At 35.6% G+C, this 20351-nt stretch overlaps 1 protein-coding gene across 1 annotated transcript in view; it reads left to right on the top strand.

Annotated features, from left to right (window-relative positions):
• The window catches only part of TTC39B (tetratricopeptide repeat domain 39B), a 57216-nt gene that overhangs the window by 14215 nt on the left and 22650 nt on the right, over nt 1–20351 (top strand). The window contains exons 2-3 of the mRNA XM_072403235.1: nt 10788–10822; nt 19887–19991. Of these exons, the coding sequence (XP_072259336.1) occupies nt 10788–10822; nt 19887–19991 (140 nt within the window). The remainder of the gene's footprint in view (nt 1–10787; nt 10823–19886; nt 19992–20351) is intronic.

Raw genomic sequence — 20351 nt, 5'->3', positions numbered from 1 at the left:
CATGCATATGGGAAAGGGAATTTTTAATACATTTCATTTGCAAATCAGTTGTATTGCATAAATGTATGTAAAATCAATTTAACAAACAAGACCTTTGTATGGGGTCTTTAAATGGTATTCTCTTCTGGCATCAGGACTTTTGGTTCATATGCAGCAGTCTATGTTTGTAATAATGTGGTATGTCCATGCTTTTACCTACATTTCTTCATAGTCTGATGACGAATTGTGCTTTTTCTGTCGATTGATTAGTGATACTCAATGTATTTTCAGTGTTGTACCTTTCTATAATGTTATATAATTTTCTATATTATATAAAAATAGAAAAAAAATATTTCTATATTTCTATAATAATTTATATATTAGCTGTTGAATAGCTGTGTCATTCAGCCCAATCCCTTTTGAAGGCAGACTGCCATGGACCTGTCCTATGTGAGTGTATGTGATATAATTTTTAGATCTACACTTTAAGAATATAAGGTATACATGGTTACAGATACGAGATAGGGACTGTAGGTTTGTTAAGTTGAATTTGTATGTAAGTCGGAGCTGGTACATTATTTTAATAAATGCTATTGGGACAGATGTTTGTCTCAACATAATATTAGGCAGTGAGGTGTCAGTTACTGTATAAAAATCCTCACTGTCACAAACAAAGCAAAAAAAAAAACAAAACCAAAAATTATGGAGCCTAGACATTCATTAACTTCAGGAGCAAGCTGTGCTTTGATACACAAAAAGAAGAAACTGCAGAGTTTGTCTTGGTCATTAACCTCCTGGGCGGTTCATTTCTGTCAGGATTTATGTCTAAAAGCGGTACATTGTTTTTCATGAAAAATTTTTTTGACAGTATATTATAATAGTATGAGTATAATAAAGTTTGAAACACAAAATCATGTCAAAATAATAAATTAAATAAATTAAAAAAATATTTTAAATAAATAAATATTATACTCATACTAATATTATACTGTAAAATGCATTTTCATGGATGACAATGTACTGCTTTTACATGTATAAATCCACTGTATTGTATTAAATAGTTATGTACCGACGTCACCAGGAACTCCCAGTGACTCATTGGATGCAGAGAAAGCAATCTAGGGGAAGCGAGAGGATGAAGATCGTAAAGGATGAAGATCATCAGCGGATCACCCAAGGCTGTATTTTCTATTGTATTTCACTGTTTTAGCTACCCTGAGTGTGACTTGGGGTTACCACTTTCAGCATCATTTTTCTGCCCCAAGTCACACTCGGGGTTACTGCTCAGGGGGTTAAAAAGTTACAGGATATTACAGACCAGCTCTTAAGATTCTATTGCCCATTACATCCAAGAAACTAGAAAAAAATAAAAAAGGCTATAAAAACACTTAAAGGTTGTGAGCGATTAGCGTCAAATGGCAGGCTTTCAATAATGTAACTCCACATGCCAGTTTCGCTTTAGGGCTCCTGCCTATATTTCTTGATCTGCCTATATTTCTTAATCTTGGATCTTTAATGTACACATGACGAATGATTTTGAGGAAGAAGTTTCTTAAAACATTACTGCACCTAATTCTATTTATTAAACTGATGTTACAGGCTGAATGTATGGAGATTCTACATAGTTGAGTGAGCGATTTATAAAAGCAAAGTGGGAACATTTGAGGAAATCTATAGTATATACTACACCATTGTTAATGGCACACTAAAAAGTGACTTTAATTTGCTGTTTTAGGAAATTTTAAATAGCTGTGGAAGGCAAAGGAATTATTCAGTAACACTCTAATTGCAAAAAGGTTGTTTTGCAGTACTGTATGCTGTATTATTTTAATGAACAAATCCCCTGTGGGGCTTAGTGGTGTTCTCTTAGGCATTTTTTACCTACATTTCTTTAACAGTCTGAAAATATTTTACTAGACTGCTTTGTGCCTATTCCTTTGCTTTGAGTGACCTGAACACCCTATTAAATAATGTAATAAAACAAGTCTCCAGATATGTTTAGAGACCTTATTAAGATTACCAAGGTCAAAGGTCAAAAAGTTATGATTAAGAAAATATTTTTAAAAAGTTTTAGATTTATTTAATTTGTATTAAATCTAACACTATAGTGGTAAAATAAACAATTCCTATATAAAAAGTGAAAAATGTGTTAGGCCAGCATTTTGCTTAGTGTGTTAAATGATGCATTTCATGGAAGGATCCACTTCATTTGTTTTTGTTTTTTTTACACCATCCATTACACTAAGTGAACAACCTCCCATCTCTGATTTGCTCAGCCGCCCTGCTTCAAGCTATCAGAAAGGATTACCCCAGTCTGGAAATAAATATATATAAATATATATCATACTGATTACCACTCATCAGTCCACACATCAAGATTATCCATCTACTCAGTCTTATTATGCTATATTCCATATATATCATTATGTATTGTTTTTCTGTACACTGAGCAATGTTTTAACAATTTTCCCAGGTATGTCCAGCTCATGCTCTCAGGTGGTCTCACATTTTCTAGTAGAGGGCAACTGAAACCAATTAGGTGCAATTTGAACCCACCAGGGGGCAGTTTTTAATCACATTGTAAGATGAGGGGGGGTTGCTTTTCTTGCAGAGAGCTTTTCTGATCACAATTAACTATTTCCTTATCTTTATGTACAATACACACATATATATTGGTATTATGGATTTGTATGTAGATTTTTATTTTCTCTTTGGACAGTTTCCTGCAGCATACTTACTTTTCAAAGAATGGAGTGTGTAAAAGTCTAAAGAAGTGGATCCTTGAAATCCTTGATCCATGAAACATGTCACCTAACAGGCTATGCAAGAGGCTGGTGAAACACCTTCTCCTCTTTAGTGAAATAAATTAGAGAAAGAAGTTATGGTGTGAAGGCATTGTTTGACCAATTGTTTGTGAGAAAAGTTTGTTACTGCACCCTGCCCTGTTTAAAATAGCACATATTTATACATAGGGCAAAAGCCATTATCTAGAAAATTGGTCCAATTACTTTAAAGCGTAATTTTTTATAATCACCACAAAACTACTTTTCATTTATTTCTATTTTGGGCATATTTATAATTCAGTGATCAGCCTTATCACCACTTTATTATGGCCAGTTTTTTTCCTAAATATTCTGTTTGCCACTTTTACTTCGAGCAGTCCTCTATTCAAGGTAATGGTGCTTCTGATCACCTTGGAGGTTTTATGGTATCCCTATTGTCCAACAAAACCCTTCTATCTGCCATTATAAAGGTGAGTTGCAGTTCTCCACATTTTTTCTATAATTAGGTCCCTTGAATCCTCCCTAAATCATGCAGCTGATATTTACTCATAGATTCAATTGTAGTTTGTATGGGCTTGTAATTCAATACATTTTAAATATTAAAAATACCCTATTTGTGGTAGAAATAATTCATTTTTGGGCTATTGTATGAAAGTCCGCCTAAGCAACCAATTAGTTTGTCATTTGCAGTAAAAATGAAACAAGGGTTTTGACTAGCTGCTATAGTCACAATCTTCAAACCCAAGCCTTTTGTGCTATTAAAAAAAATTTGCAGCACCTAAATCTGTTTCAAAAAGATCATTTTTTGCATCAAATAATTAGCTTTTCAGTAAAAACCGTGTGAAGATATTGGCTATGATTCATTATTTTAGATGAGATTTGTACATATCTACTCACAAGAAAATAGGTTTCAAATGAATGGTCTCCTAACAAGATATGTCACCAGAGAAGCGATACACCCGATATGTCTCTGAACTATTTTTGCACATGAACAAACATAAAACCTAAAGTGATACAAAGGTCACACCACTCTACGTCGAATAAATCCTCTTGGTAAAAATAGGTACAATGTTTTTTTGTTACTGTGCATAAATTATGATAAACTGCGGACAACTAATCTTCTGACCAAAGGTTTTAGCTGTAACATTCTAAAACAAAAATTTTTGTTGCAGGTAATTTTTTTTTTTAAGTGTTGAAAACCAGAAATTAATTTTTAGTGTATTTCACATCATGCTTTCCCGTATACAGTTTTTACATTTTATTGAAATTACCATTTATTACTCTAGTAAAAACAATCCATGTCATGGGGCTACCTTGCACTCCAGGGGTTAAATGCTCATTTTCTGACCGGAATTTCTGTAAATGGCAGGAATAGCCAGGAAATACAGGGATGGCAGGAGAAGTGGGCTTCACAAAAAATATTTTGGTCCTTTTATTTAGTTTCTTTACTCTTGGGGCTTCAGTATTTGTGCTTTAAATATGCTAATGTATACCGTTAGTTCCAGCTGGAGGACTTGGTCAATGAACAACAAGGGAGCCTGAGAGTAGTTTCACTGACACTGTGTGAATGTACAGATCTTGGATTCCTGTGTACTTTTTGTCTGTTACTACAACCAGTTAATCCAAATACTACACAGGTTTTATTATCACAGGATAAAATACTTTATATCATATTTATATTTTTTCGGAATTAGCAGTCCCTATGTAGGGCTTATTATGTCCAATGATTCTTTCTGCTGCCAATGTCAAAACAGTGGCTCAGAACACTTAATTACAAGCATGTCATTCTTGGACTATTTCTGTTATTACAGTGTAATCAAGACCAGAGACATACACTACTTACTGCATCTTAGTAACACCTACTGAATTCAAGGATTAGTTGGTAATGTTTGCAGTTAACCAAAATATTTTACTAAACACTTTATAACAGACTAAAAGAATGCCATAAGGAAGACATGTCACAGTTTGCATGCCCTTTAACTCTGTATTGATGTTTTAAATAAGCAACTACAATTATGCTTTGCCTTAATAGACATGTTTTGTGAAAAAAAAGGTAAGCCCTGGACCTTTTGATATTTTTCATTGTACATTATATTGTCTGTCTGTAACTTTTAATTAAACAGTATATGTTGCAACAGTCAAACACTTCAAGTCTGCTTGTTACTAACAAACAATACAGGGAATTGATACAGGGTTAAGTACATGCTGTAAAGCTAAATATTCTTACCATTAAGTCAGATTAAATTTGGGACCTCCTTATTTGCATATGTGTATCCATTCAGTGAATAATGAAAGGCTGAAGTCACAGAATCACCATAATAGCAAGACAACTAGCTTGTACAGAGATAGGTCGGCAATATTGGAGCTCATATTTTTCACACAACATATTTCCTTTAAATAAAGGGCAAAGCAAAAAAGTGCATTAGTTCAGGTGTATGCCATTGTATAATTTATAAGCAATGCTGTATTACAATAATATAATGTACTTCATTTACTGCAGTGTAAATATGTTAACCTTTATTTCTATGTAACACATGTTTAGATACAAAATGCACTTCGAAGGTTGTTCACAACATTATACAAACTGATCTGAAATTCTTAAGAGTACATAACTTATCATGTATTTTTTTTTAAATGTGTATAAACTGGCATAGGTGTGGAAGCATCCTGACACTAATTAAACATTGTTCTGTTAATAAATAAGCCAGTCATTTTGATATTTTATTACTTTTGAACATTGCACCTCATAAAACATTGTGTTTCTATTATTTAGAATGGGGCTGCAGTTATCCTTTAAAACATAGAAAACAACAATAATGTAGTCTAATTTTAGTGTGCATGTCTACTATATCTAATGTATGGACTACTAAAAGTGGGGCTTGTGGTAAAAGTCCTGCAGCCTGTGTACAATACTAGTACTGTCATTTCTTGTAATTGGACAGAGAGACAAGCTTGACGTAAGAGGATGTTGAGTCACCCATCTAGTTTGGATTAACATTATTTTCACTATTTTGCTAGGCTAGTCCTGAAAAAGAAAAGGGAAACAATCTCTAAAGAAAAAGGGTTGTGTATATGCGTATATGTGTTGTGTTTTAATGCCTTGAACACACAGCAAGCCCTGTAAGTTAAGGGGGTTGAGCAAGAAATACAGCTGGTAACAATTTAAACAATCTATAACTGCACATAGAACTTGACTACAAATTTGTTCTGGCGGCTGTTATGATGTGAAATTTCTGATTGGAAATATATTTTTTTGTATTAATTTACATGCTTACTTGTATGTATGTATGTCATTGTCCATTTACCATGCCTTCAAAAGTTTTATGAAAAAGTTCAACAGAAACTGTTTGCTTTTATCAAATATACATTTAAAGCTGAATTCCAGCCTAATCTTCAATATTGCTCCCCTCAAATTACTTACTTTGACTGCACACTTTCATCTGTAAGCACATTATTTCTTAGCTGATGGATATCTAGTGTCATCTAACGTTTTCGTCCTCAGCTGAACTGTCCCTGGTCTACCCTGTCCTTTATTTCATTTCTTTCAATCATAGAGACTTGGCATCACATGTGGGACCCACCTAGTCCTCTTCCAGGTTTGGAAATTACATACAATCATGGTCAAAAATATTGGCACCCTTGGATTTATGTCCTCAAATGCACCCCTTCTCCCAGAAAATTGTTGCAATTGCAAATGCTTTGGTATTGTTTATTTATTATTTATTTTGTTGGCACTGGAAGAACACAAAAAGCAGAGGGACATTACATACAAAATGTCAAAAATGGCCTGGACAAAATTATTGGTTATGGGTCTTACAGCAGGATAATGACCCAACGCATACTTCAAAAACACCCAGAAATGCTTTAGGACAAAGTTATGCAGTGGCCAGCTATGGATACAGATCTAAATCCCATAAAGCACCTGTGGAGAGATCTACAAACGCAGTTGGGAGGAGGAGGTTTTGTTCACATCAAATAAGGACACCGTCTCACCAATAATCACTGCCCACAATGTTATGTACCAGGCCAAGTTATCTAATAGCAGGCCCAACATTATTTTTGTGCAAGGGTGCCCATGCCAACACAGCCTTTGAGAAAGCCAGCACATACTATTGCACTTTAAGTGGTCTTCAGGCTATGCATGGATGGTAGGGGACCTAAACATATGTTGTTTCACCTTATGTTTTACTCTTACTAGTAAAGGTATTCGTTTACATGTTCTCTCCAGTATAAGTGTTAAGGTAACAATATTCTATATGACATTTTAACAGTTTAGACATTAGATTTAATTAAAAAACCTACTAATGCTAACATAATAAAAAATAGGGGATTGGCGATCAATATTAAATAGGGAATCCTCGAGCTTTGATTGATATATTGACCTGAAATGTCTGTTCTAGGTTCTTTTATGCCAGTTGTCGCTGTAACTGTTGGAGTGTTCCCATTGTCTAGCAGTGGGTTAGGAACATCAGCTCTGCTGGTCAATGGGTACATGGTGTTTACCAGGTAAACTGCCAAAATCAAGGCTCTATCCTTGTATCCAACAAACAGTGTATGTCCACCTTTAGTTTACTTGTCTGTATTTTCTTTTCATCATTGGAGACCTCCCAGCACCAGAAATTTCTAGGAGGTGAAACTAGTTTATGTATAAATGGCACTAAACCGGAAAACCTGGAGAAAGATGTACTATTAGCTAAAATCTAATCAAAGCAATGGATGCAATCCAATACATTTTTTTGTAATAGAGACAAATCTTAAATCATTATAAATTCTGTTTTTAAATCAAATCATATTGCCTATATAATCTGCTTTGTAAAGATTACTTTCCTTAACTTTGTATCTCTTATAGAAGTGTGGATAATTTTAATACAGGTTGCTGACATTAACAGCTCCTGACTCACGAATCCACTAATGTGTAGTTTCTGAAGCTGCGCAGAATAAATGAGTATAGCCACATGTTAGTACAAGCTTATAAAGGAAAGGGGAGGGCACTGCATTTAGATATCAAATAGTAATTCTTTATTGTACATGTATTAATCAATAGCTTCAATTAACCAGCAAAACAGAAGTGCCAAAACCTAGCAAAACCACATTTTTCTGTTGAAAAGTAAATATTGCACTCGCAAACAGACCAAGGAAGCTGCATCTGTAAACATTTAAGAGCGCCTCCATAGAGGGGTCTAGAACCAGGTCCAGAATTGGAGCTCGGAGTGACGGAACAACCTGCAGACAGTAGCATGGATCATAACCTGCAGTCAATTGAAGAATCTATGACATTCCCAAACAGCTGGGGCCAACTTTCCAACTGACTGTGTGTTTTAATCAATGTCATCGTTTGCAGGTTGCTGTAAGAGAAGGGATCTCTAGCAGTCCTATGTAACATGCTGCCAATTTCTAGCTGTCTCCTCATCAGTCGCCAACCACTTCTGTGGCATGTTTGTAGTCCCAGACTATCTCGTGTAGAATGTTTTATACAATAAATCTTGTTCTGCTAAATGTGGTTTAGATGCATTATTTTTATGTAGATTTAGTGTAAGCTTGTTTTCTACAAATAAAGAAAAAACTTTGCAAACAGTAATGCTGGCAGCTAGTTATTTTTCTTGATTACTTGCATGTATGATCCACACACTGGATTTTATGTGCAAGCCTTTAATAATGCCAGGGGCCAATTGAGGACCTGTATATTAAAAAGTTCAAACACTTGTCTAAATATGTACAGCATCTACAGTATATGAAATGTTTACATGTGTTTGTTACACACAATGATATATAATAAAGAATAAAATGTGGCAACTTTTTAAAATAAATGCCGGTACTATACAGTGATTTATATACGTTAACTGACCATGATACTTGACTGGTTCTTTTCTCTTTGTGTGAGATCTTGCTTGTGATGAAACCTGATGCTTTGGAATGTAACACATGTAATAACTAGACATGGAAGCTAACTTCAGCATATTGTTATTATATTTAGGTTAAAATGCATAGTTTGACTTTATTTTACCCCCACATACATTTTATGGATTAAAAAAAAAATCACAATTAGCACAGCTGAAATTTCGGTATATTTGCCATATGTTTTTCATTTTGTGTCTTTTGAGGGTTCTCTTTCATGTAGGCTGTAGCTTTTCCTGTGGCAAAGCACATTTAGCTGGACCTGTTCCTGTAATGTTATTATTAAACAGTATTTATATAGCGTCAACATATTACGCAGCGCTGTACATTATATAGGGGTTTCAAATGACAGACAGATACAGACAGTCACACAGGAGGAGGGGAGGACCCTGTCAAGAAGAGCTTACAGTCTATGAGGTGGGGGAAGTAACACTGTTGAAGATGTTTCATAGTTTTCTTTTTCTTAAGCCACTTTTTAAGTTCTAATGAGTTTCTGGAAAATATCCACACATTTGTATTCGCACAGGTGGCACAGACAGACCTTTAATCCAATCTCTGTTTTAACAATCTCTGTTTTACCATCTCTACCATACAGTGGTTTTGCCATGTAAATTGAAGGACTGGTACTCATGTATACCTTCTGATACTAAGGATGTACATATGCAACTAGGGGAGAATGGTTCACAACCTTCACATCTCGCATCCTATTTAGAACAATTAACAACTATGCTTTGTCACTTTTTATGGTGATACCGCCAAGAAAAAACACATATTTACTCAGCTCCTGAAGAAAAAACAAATGGCATATATGAACTACAAATCCCATTGGTATCATTGTGACTGTCACAAGGGTAGAAGATTGTGATTTTTGCCATTGTTAACCCATAACTGATAAAGTCTAAAGTGTAAATTAACTGCAGTTCAGTCCCCCACTGCTACCCTTGACCTTGTGAATCGGTATAAAGTTACCATATAGTTATTATTCTTAAAGAGTATTTATATAGCACCAACGTATTATGCAGCACTGTAAATTCAATTGGGGTTGTAAATGACAGACAGATACAGAAAGTGACACAGGAGGAGAGGACCCTGCCCGAAAGAGCGTACAATCTAGGGGATTGATAAGTGGAATAGAGAATGGCTAGTTTTTGATCATCTTTACCAATCATTTCCTAGAAATTGCTGCTTTAGACCTTTTCAAAGCTGACGCTACCTGTAGGTCGTTTCTTTAAAACTATTTTATCCCAGTCTGCTAAGGTATCAAAATTAGGCTCAGACTGACAGTGAGGCTGTGATAATGTTACCTATTCCTCACACCACTGAAGCACTTCATGGCAGCAATTCCCCAGGGTGGGACAGTAGTGAGCAGGTTCAGTACCACTTATTTCTGCCCAATGTCCAATGTGTAAATTTTGGTTCTATAAGAACCAGTGTAGCAGTGCGGGTGGTACAGTGCCTGGCAAGGTACTGTATATACGCGAGTATAAGTCGACCTGAGTATAAGCCGAGGTACCTATTTTTACCTTGGAAAACAGGAAAAATTTTATTGACTCAAAATAAATACCAATAAAATTGCATAATACAGCCATATTACGGTAAACAAATACCATAGTGAGAATTTAGTGGTTAGGTAGGTACCTTACAACTAAGTTCTCTTTAACCTCCCTGGCGGTATGATTCTGTCCCGAAAAAGTGGCTGAAAGCAGTACAAAGCAGTATGTTTTGTGTACTTTTGAATTTGGCTCCGGAGTTACAGCGGCGTTACCCCACCGGCTTTTGCAGCCAGCGTATTTTCGCCGCAGCCTGATGAGGGGACGGAAACCAATTGAACCACCTGACCTGGAGTATACGTCATGGGTGACTTTTTCAGCACATTTTGGGTGCTGAAAATGTCGGCTTATACTTGGGTATATACGGTAAACACTTTTACCTGCCACAGGACTAAACCTATCCTTAGTGTGTGAGTTAATGTTCAGTAAACAGCAATATGTAGTAAACAAACTGTGACTTCAATATTAACACTTACAACACTGTTCTAATGTAACTTACTTTTGCTGTACTGACAGTCATTTTGATTATAGGGAGAATAGTGTTTAATTTACTGACTTGTTTTAATTATTTGTATTGCAGGAAAACTTTGAAGATGCCTATGAAAACATCCCAGTGTGAGTAATACTAAGTAATTTTTAGTTATATTTGAATTTGCTTGACTTTAAAACCCCTCTCAATATATTGTATATATTATACATGGCTGGTCTTGCTGAAGCACAAATAAACCAATATACACATACTTAATTTTCTTTGGGAGGCTACAGGTCAAATATTTTTTATCCAAAGATACAACATTAAAAATGATAACATGAAAATGAAAGGTAATAAAGTTTTAAAGTAATGTTGGAATTCCTTCCACTTAAAAAAATCTGCAAATTATAGGGTGGTTAGATAGATAAATAAGGCACTCAGTTTTATATAAAAGTATGTTTAAGCTTTAGAAATAGTAAAAGGCTGTCAGTGTTTTTGTTTTTTATAGTTTTATAGTTTTAGAACTACATACCTGTAGGTCAAAATAAATATAAAATCAGCTTGATAAAGGGTAATAGAGGTCAGAAAAAGACAAATGTACCTATTAATTAATTTTAACCAATCCTAAAAGTGTCTCATACTGATGTCGGATGCAAACAGAATTCATGTAAAAACAGGCTCCATTAACACATGCCTAAAACCTGTTAGCTCATTCACCAAGGCAGATACTGAAAAGCATAATCTATATGAATCAGCAGATCACAAGTCAGCACAACCACATTACAATATTTTGGGTGACACAACCTTCAGTATTTTATGTAATTAAAGAAGGCAAAATTCCTGTTTTTAATCAGATATAATCTGTCTAGTACACTTGGATTGAGGAACTAGGGCAGGAAGATACAAAATATGTATACGATATATATTCCGTAGCCAAGCCACTGAGCTATCAACAATAAGGTTGTGCTCAACATTTGGTGAGCATTACACTGATTTTGAAAATACCTTTGGGAAAACTGCAGTTGTTTTAGTAATTAGTAATAATGTGAAATTGTAGTGGCCAAGTATTACCCCCTCTTGTCACAAAATCCCTATCTATAAACATCCATCAACATCATTTTGCATTTTTTAAAATTTCTTTTTAGATATTTGACTAAAATGTAACTTTTAGTTGCAGCCTGGTGGAGCTACTTTTGACTTGGGTGCTGTGCTTTTAATGTGTGCTGCATATCTTTTATGTAATATACTGCTTTGGGACAACAGAATTTTGGTTGCTTGCATTATGCAGCACTCATTGCTATGGTCAGTCATAAAGGTTGGTGGTACAGAAGAATGGTGGCAGACTTTGAAGTACGTGTAGATGCCACATAGTTTGTTCCTGGAGATGGATTTTGAGTAGCTACTTAGTGCTTCATAGTTGTTGGAACATTCAAATTAGGTTATACAATAAGTTTGTAACATTTGTTTAGGTATGATGGAGAGATAGTTAGAATTTTAGTTGATATTGTGTAATAATGTATAACAACTCCCTCCTTTTTTTTAGCTATAGCATGGGCCATACCTAGTCTATGACTATTACTATGTTCAGCAGTTCTAAACCAAAGAAAAAATAAACATTTTTATTTTCCTCTGAAGCTTTGTTTTATAACTATGTAACTATGGACACATTTTGAAATCTAATTTCATTTATATAATTTTAGAATATTCAGAGCATTAATTATGATCACCGATTAGTTGCTATTCACTTTTTTTTTTTCAGTGGTATATTCACAACTTTTTTTTCATGGTTTATACTAAAATAGTTTTTTCTGTTGCTTTATTTTGGGATGAGGGGTTGGGAGCTGTGACTATGTCAAGGTCATTACCAGGTAGCTTCATAACATATGGATGTTCAGAGTTTTCATCCCAGCGCTGTAGAGGACATGACTGGATTAACCTACATTGTTTCTTTTTAGTCAGATACTGCAGACATTTAGGCAGCAGCACAGTGTGTGTGTGTATTACACTTGCACTCTATCAGTGATGGATTAGAGCTAGGCTGCATCGCAGATTGGTAAAATCTCCCAGCATCCCTCCTGAGCAGATATGAGAGAGCATCCATCCGGTGTACCAGCATCGTCCTGCTCCTAATCTAGTTGACAATTCTTTCGAATGCTGTGATGGGAAGCCCCTGGCAGGCCAGCTGCTACCTTTTCAAGTTCACTGCATCTTCGTTTCTCCTTCATGACTAATTTATAACTGGCTTATGGGTAGCTGGGCATAGAAACCCATCAGGTATAATACATATATATTTACATATTATGTATGCCCTGATAGTGCTACCTCAACCATTGGTGAGGTGTGGGATCTGAACAAGCAGGATTTAACTGCTTTGTGGAATTGCTTTCTTCTCCAAGGATCAGCAGATTTCAACCCTGTAAGTACTGCATGACTTCTACATTTTACTGGATTGCAGATGGTTTATGCTGCTGATGACGTACTAGTCACCTTTACCTGTGACCTGCAAATGTACATTGTACCAAGACAGCATATTTTGCTAGAATGTTTTAAGGAAACTTTATTTACCTATTACTTTATCAGTGGTGTTTGACCTGGCTGCTGTTATATCTCCAATACCTATTCCTCATGTCGTGCCATGTATTTTGTCATTGATTTAATTTAAAGGTCGTTTTTTGCTTGTGGTATATTTTACATTGTCATTTTTTGTCAGGCTTGGTTTTGTTTTTTTAGGAAACCTCATGCCCCACAGTTATTTTTTTATACTACTGTGACTGTCAGGTCATTCAGAGCATCTGCATTTCCTCCACCCCCTCCTCTGCAAGCAGATTTTCATCAGGGACCATTTATTGCTGTGCATGTATCAACCTGTATAGACTTGCTTGGTGGGGGTGGAATGGAAAATGTGTTTCCATTGTTGCTTACAAGAAAATGGCTTACATTTATGGTGCTGGCTTAGGGAAAATAGAGCATTCGCTTGTTTGCTGGGGCAAGTACCATTTAAATAAGCTTAAATGTAAAAAGCAGTGAGAATTAGTTATGGCACTTTAATCTGGGTCCTGGACAGCATTTATCTGACGCAGTATTGGTTACAGGGACATCATTGCCTTAGTCAGCAGATGTACCTTGTCACCTTCAATAGTGTTCTGCAATTGCTCCTTGCCCCCCACCCCCCATGCCTATTCAAAAAAAAAAACGCCTTCCCTGTATTTCATTTGGATAAGCATACACTGAGAAATCACTTTCTTTCCCACTATAAAATAGGAATGCGATGTAAGAAATTATTTGGAGTTACAAGCAGCCTGAGCTGTACAGGAAGCATCCTGCTGCTCTAGTTGTCCTGCATCAAACAGAATTCTCACAGTGTGAATAGATTTACTGCTGCTCATGTCATTAACCCATTCCTATCCATATGCAGTTACCAGGCCAGCTTGTATCATACCCTCCATTAATCTAGCTCTGAGCATCGTCTTGGATCTTTTAGTAAGGGCTGGTTATTTATGTAAAAAATGCAGTCTAATGCAAAAATGGGATATTGTTGTAAAAAAAACAATTTATTGAATGATAAATTAAAGATTAGAATCAAAATAAATCATTCTTGAAGTGGGCTACCAGCACAGTGCACAAAGTCTCCTCTGTGAAATCAGTCCTCTGCAGCCTCTGCTGTGCTCTCTGCTAGGGTTACAGGCACTGGCATCATCATCTACATTGCTAGACCAGTAGTCAGATGCAAGAGAAGCCCCTTATAGCTTTAAAATGTTCTATATTTTTAAGTAAATGTGACCTAAAACATAACTTCATTTTCAAAGTTCTCACAAACTATTATATTTAGTCACATTTATTGAGAAAAAAAAGTAATGTGTCAAAAGTAAGTGAAGCATGCTCTTGGTATTTGGTGTGTCCTCCTTATGCAACAATAACTGCAACTAAACGTTTGCATTAACTGTTATTCAGTCCTGCACATCAATAAGTGAAGTTTAAGCTCGTTCCACCATATAGAACTTTTTTAGCTCTTAGATCTTGGTGGGTTTAGTAATATTAGGTCTTTCTTTCTATTGCATAAGGTTCAGTCACTTTGGTTTTGAAACATTTACTGTATTCTTCTTTAGCCATTCTTTTGTAGAATAACTTGTGTGTTTAGGATCTTAAAAGACCCACTGTCTCATAGGATTCAGTTCATAGGCAGATGTCTTGACACATTTCTTTAGTTCTCTGGTAAAGTTCAGAATTCTTTATTCCATCAATGGCAAGCCAAGATTCAGCAAAACAAGGTCAAACCAGAACACTCCCACCACCATGTTTCACAGATGGGGTAAGGTTCTTATGCTGGAATGCAGTGCTTTTCTTTCTCGAAATGTAATACTCCCCATTTAAGCCAAAAAGTTCAAATTTGGGTTCATTTGCCCACAAAAATTCTTTCAGTATCCTTCTGGTTTGTCCACATCAACAGCAAACTTATAGATGATTAGCAATATTGACATCCCAAGCATCTCTTCTCCTTGCTACCCTCCAATAAAGACCAGTGTTCAGTGTTCTCAAGATGGTGGACTCATGAATATCAACATTCACCAATTTGAGACAGGCCTTCGGTTGCTTAGAAGATACTCTGGGTTTTTTTGTAACTTCTTGGACTATTCAATGCATTTCAGTTGGAGTTATCTTTGATGGCTGACCACTTCTGAGTAGATTTGTCTTGGATTTCCTAAAATTGGAAATTCATCCAGTTTGGCACCCATCTGTACTGCATCTTTACACATACTATATACTTGTGTATTCTAGTGATCTGAAAATCTTTTTTTCCCTCAGCCTTTAGCAGTGTTATTACTATAAAATTTTTTATTGTCACATTCACTCACGCTTAGAAAGTAGTCTGCCAACATCAGAGTTGCTTAGTGTTGGTTAAGAATCATACACCCCAACCCTGAATGTAAGGGTGTCTCTTTAATCTCCCTCCTGTGTATTACAGACAAAATGTAGGGTAATGTAAATTAAGTGGATTTTTGATGTTGGCACAGCTGTGGTGTTTGCAGTATAGCTATAACACATCACTGATTGGTTTCATGTTCTGCCTGATATTGCTTTATAACCACTTCAGTACCAACATACGTTTTAAACCCCTTTACCAGAGCAATTTTTTATAGTAATGTGTTTGTTTGACCTTAATAACCTGCACATTTCTTCATGTAGCCAAATAATTTTAGTATTGTTGTATACAGGACAAATAGGGTTTTCTTTTGGTGCCCTCAGTAATTGGTGATCTTAGCAGTCTATCAGCAGGCAGGATAAAAGATTGTAAATGTTTTGTAATCACAGTAACGTTCAGCAAGTTGTACTTCAACAGTTAGCAAAAAAACAATGGACCTGATTTATTAAAGCTCTTCAAGGCTGAAGAAGATACAATTTCATTAGTGAACCTGGATGATCCAACAAACATACAATGGATTTCTTAAAATAATTTGCTTTTTTTCCCCAAATGTTTTCAATCCAGGACTAGATCATTCCAGGTTTGTTGGATCACCCAGGTTCACTGATAAGAGTATTATTAAAGCACCCAAGACTGGAGAAGATAGATTATCATGGGTGAGCTTGGGAGATCCAGCAAACGTGAAATGGATCTGGTCCAGGTTAGAAAACATTTGCCAACTAAGAGCAAATAATTTTTAAAGAAATCTATTCCAGGTTTGCTGGATCACCCATGCTAGTAGTCTATCTTCAGGCTCTTTGTTTATTCATGGAAAATAATACAAGGCACTCTGTGATTTGCCATGGAGAGAAGATGCTTCAGTAAATGAGAGCACAGACAGATGCTGGGATGACTGATTAAAACAGAAAAAAGTTTTATTGTATTTTATTAGATTAAAACTTCCTAACTTTCTGCATTACAATGTTCTATAGTACTATTAAACCTAATTTTAACAACAACCATTCTGTGCAGCTGATGTGACCTTTAAAGACTTGTAAGAATACTTCCTGAAAATATTGTAATTATTTCCTCCTTTTGTGTGATGGGCTTAGAATGAATGAAACTAAGATCTTCTGATTATGTTGTGTTTTCTTTTGATGTGACAGTTTGTGGAAATTACAGAAGAACGTCTTGATAGTACTGGGTGTTGAAGTACAAATGGTTTTAGTCCTTTAAATGATATTTATTGGTAATTATGCAACTTGGACAAAATGTGTTTACCGATCATGAAAACATATTTACCTGTAGCCACATGCATAGAGGGAAACCACTTTGAGATGAATGTTTCAAAACCATATCACATTAAAAATGCAGGTGTGAATGTTGTAAAGAAATTCAGATAGTTGCATTGTACAGTGATGGCTAATGGATTTTGCTGACAATGTGTGATGGGCAGAGATTGAACAAGCATGAGCTAAAGAATAAAATATGTTCAGGGGACATCTGCATGTTTATGAAAGCTGAACTCTTTTTGTCATCTAAAGGCAATCGATATTTAGCTCAGGTGACAGATGGCCTGTTCTTTCATCTTTGGCCATAATTGTGTATAGTGAAATCCAATTGGAGATCCCACATTGTGGTCTGATTTATTGGCATTAAAAAAAAAATCGGAATGTAAAAATCCGAAAAGCTGAACACATGTAATATTTTAATACTGTGTGCTATTTAGCCATGATCCAACATTGATTATTATGTTGTCATTATTATTTGTGCTTCAGCTGAACTCACTGCGCCTGTTTTATTGAATTTTGTAGATTTAAAAGGAATAGTAAGTGTGTATACTCTGTTCTTTTGCACGGTATATGGTTCTGTATATTTTTTTTTTTTTTTGGAAGGGGGGCGGGGGCTAAGGTAGAAGACTGAGATTGCAATGGTGTAAACCAAGCTACTGAGCTAAAACTTTTTTTTTTTTTGAACATTTTTGTAATTTTTACTTTTTTGAGGGTCCCTATCTATGCCTGCTATGATAAGAAAGGTGGCTGTCAGAGCTACAATATGCTCTGTGAGTCCTAGTATATCATTTTTTTTTTGTACAGAATTTACTAAATTTGCAACGCTGGTGCAAGGTTAAAAAAAAATAAGAGAAAGGTAACCACAATTTGTAGATTTTGTGGCTTAGTTCTGCCCAGGGTGTATTGTGTTACATCAGCAGTTAACCCATGATGTCGATTTATACTAATATTTGCAGACTTTGTAGATTCTCCATTTTTTCCAGTGCCTAAATAATTTACTTGGCTTCTATAGCTGTGTCTAGAAAAGACCAGGAGAGCTAATGCCTACTTACCTGTATTGCCTTTGGTTGCCAAGTAATTGATTTTTGATTGATTGGTCTTCTTCCTCCTTCTACTTATGTCACCTGATTTCACATTGCGCAGACACAAGATCGGGTTACTTATGACGCTGTTTTTTTTTAAAAAAAAAAAAAAACATTAAAGCTAACTATTCTGCTAATAAAAGAATATAGAGATTGGAAAACTTTTGGAAAAAGTTTGCTAAAACTTGGTTTATCACAAGCATTTTGCTTTTTTTTAACCTTTTATGTATACCTTTTCATCCTTTGTTGTATCTCGGTACTGCTGATCTCCTGTGAACTGCCTCTTTGTACACGTTTCAGCTGCCTAGGACAGGAATATGGAGGAAATAAGTTATTTAGGCTTATTCGCATTGGTGAGGCTACTCGCCAACATCACAAAGCACCTAATCATGGATCCCAGAAATCCACCTCTAGGAAAACTCTTGCTGCTGGTAGCTCAGATGGTCATTGTAATTACATCAATATGGAATATGAGTCCAACCCTAAATCGATTACAAACCTTGGTTAGAGGCATTTTTCAGATCCCTGAAAGTGTTTTTGTTTTTTATTGTTATAGTGTGACCATACTACGAGTTAATAAAAATATTGACCAAATTGCTGTGTATTATATTACGAATGCTGAATTGTAAAGATGCCTTGATTTTTGACAATCTATAGTTAACTAGCATTCAATTTTGCTCTGTTTTCAGCAGTGTTTTTATGCAGAAAATAAGTTGTACATATTGCAAAACCTTTTAGTACATTGCAGCCCTGAGTTGGTTCATTGGCAGGTATTCTTGTCTATTATTGCTCATTTAGATAGTTACATCTAGTTAGGCAATCAGCTTTATTTGCTTTTATCTGGGTTTTTGTTTCTATACACATCTTTGCTGGCACTACTCCCTGCACTCCCCTGTCTGATAACTCATTGTCTCTCTGCTCCTTCACTCTCCTTATTTCGCTGTCTGTGCTCCTGTACCTTTTCACTTTATTGATACTCTCTGGTGACATCTCACCCAACCCTGGTCCCCCACACAGCCTCCTAACCTCATATCCATTCACCCTACCCATAAGTCCTTACCCCCTCTCTCTGGCAGTCTATGGAATGCCAGATCTGTTGGCAACAAATTAACCTCCATACACAACCTTCTCCTTTCTAAATCTCTGAATTTTCTGGCTCTCACTGAAACTTGGCTTTCCTTTTAATGTACAGCGCTGCGTAATATGTTGGCGCTATATAAATCCTGTTTATTAATAATAATAATAATAATAATAATAATAATCTTTAGGAATGTATAATGCACCCAAGGCAGGTCAGAAGGGGGTTGGCTGCAGGTCAAATGCACTTCTCTCAGTTCTGAATACTCATATAAAACTGAAGTTATTGACACCCTTAAAGGTCACCAACACAGGCTCTTACTTTTGTAGTATAGGCTTGCTTTTTTGGAAAGAGGAGCAATGAATCCAGAAAGCTACACTACCTCTTCTGTCACATCACAAGTCTAAAAGGTCGGCTGAAGTATTCAGACTTTTCACTGTCCCTATCACAGCTTATACTGTAACCAATAGCTGCAGAAACCCCATTCTCTTTATTTATTACAATAAATTAACCAAATGCAAATTTTACCTGACCTACTTACACAGTCAATGGTTTCTGTAATTGTATTTGAGCTTTATGGTCTTAACATTACTGTGATTACATGTTACAATTATTCATTGGGGAAAGGTTGCTTTTTCTGTCAGCTTGGAGGCTGCAGACATAAATACATGCAAGTTATATTGGTTCCCCTGTTCTAATTATAGCACCAGAAGGATGGTAGTTTATATCTGTGCATTCTTCATCAGATCCTATTCTGTTCCTGACTCATGTTGGCTTATTTATTTTTGTTGAATCTGTTAAACTGCACATGACTAAATTGCCTGTAAAATAGTGTTTTTTGTTTATTCTCTTTAGGGCTTCCAAGATGGACCTTCGATGTGCACTAGAAGAGTGTACTTTAGCGCTGAATTTATTTTTAAACAACAAATTTTCAGAAGCACTGGAACGGTTACGTCCTTGGTATGATCATTGTTTTATTCCCCATGGGGTATATTAACTGTAACCTTGCAGGTTGTGTTCTTATCTAGGTCCTGTTTTGTGCTAATAAAGACATCTCATGAAGGAAATAGCACTATGAGAATGCAGAGATTAAAGCTTTTATTTGTTTTCCAAAGTTGCATACTTGTTCATGGGCACTTGTGCCAGTCCTTGCCCAGGAGCTAATATAGGTTAGGAGCGAGAAATTAGCAGCATCCATCTTTTTACTGTGAATTTTGTTTTTTAAATTTATTTCTTTTATAACAAATATTAAAAATATTGAAAAGCAAAAAAAGTATTTCAGTTACAAATTGTGTTTTTTGGTATACAATAACATTTATT

This window comes from Pyxicephalus adspersus, chromosome 3 (assembly GCF_032062135.1).
Source record: "Pyxicephalus adspersus chromosome 3, UCB_Pads_2.0, whole genome shotgun sequence".
In the NCBI taxonomy this organism is placed as follows: Eukaryota; Metazoa; Chordata; class Amphibia; order Anura; family Pyxicephalidae; genus Pyxicephalus; species Pyxicephalus adspersus.
Note: the sequence above shows the minus strand (reverse complement) of the source record. Positions and strands in the feature narration are given on the sequence as shown.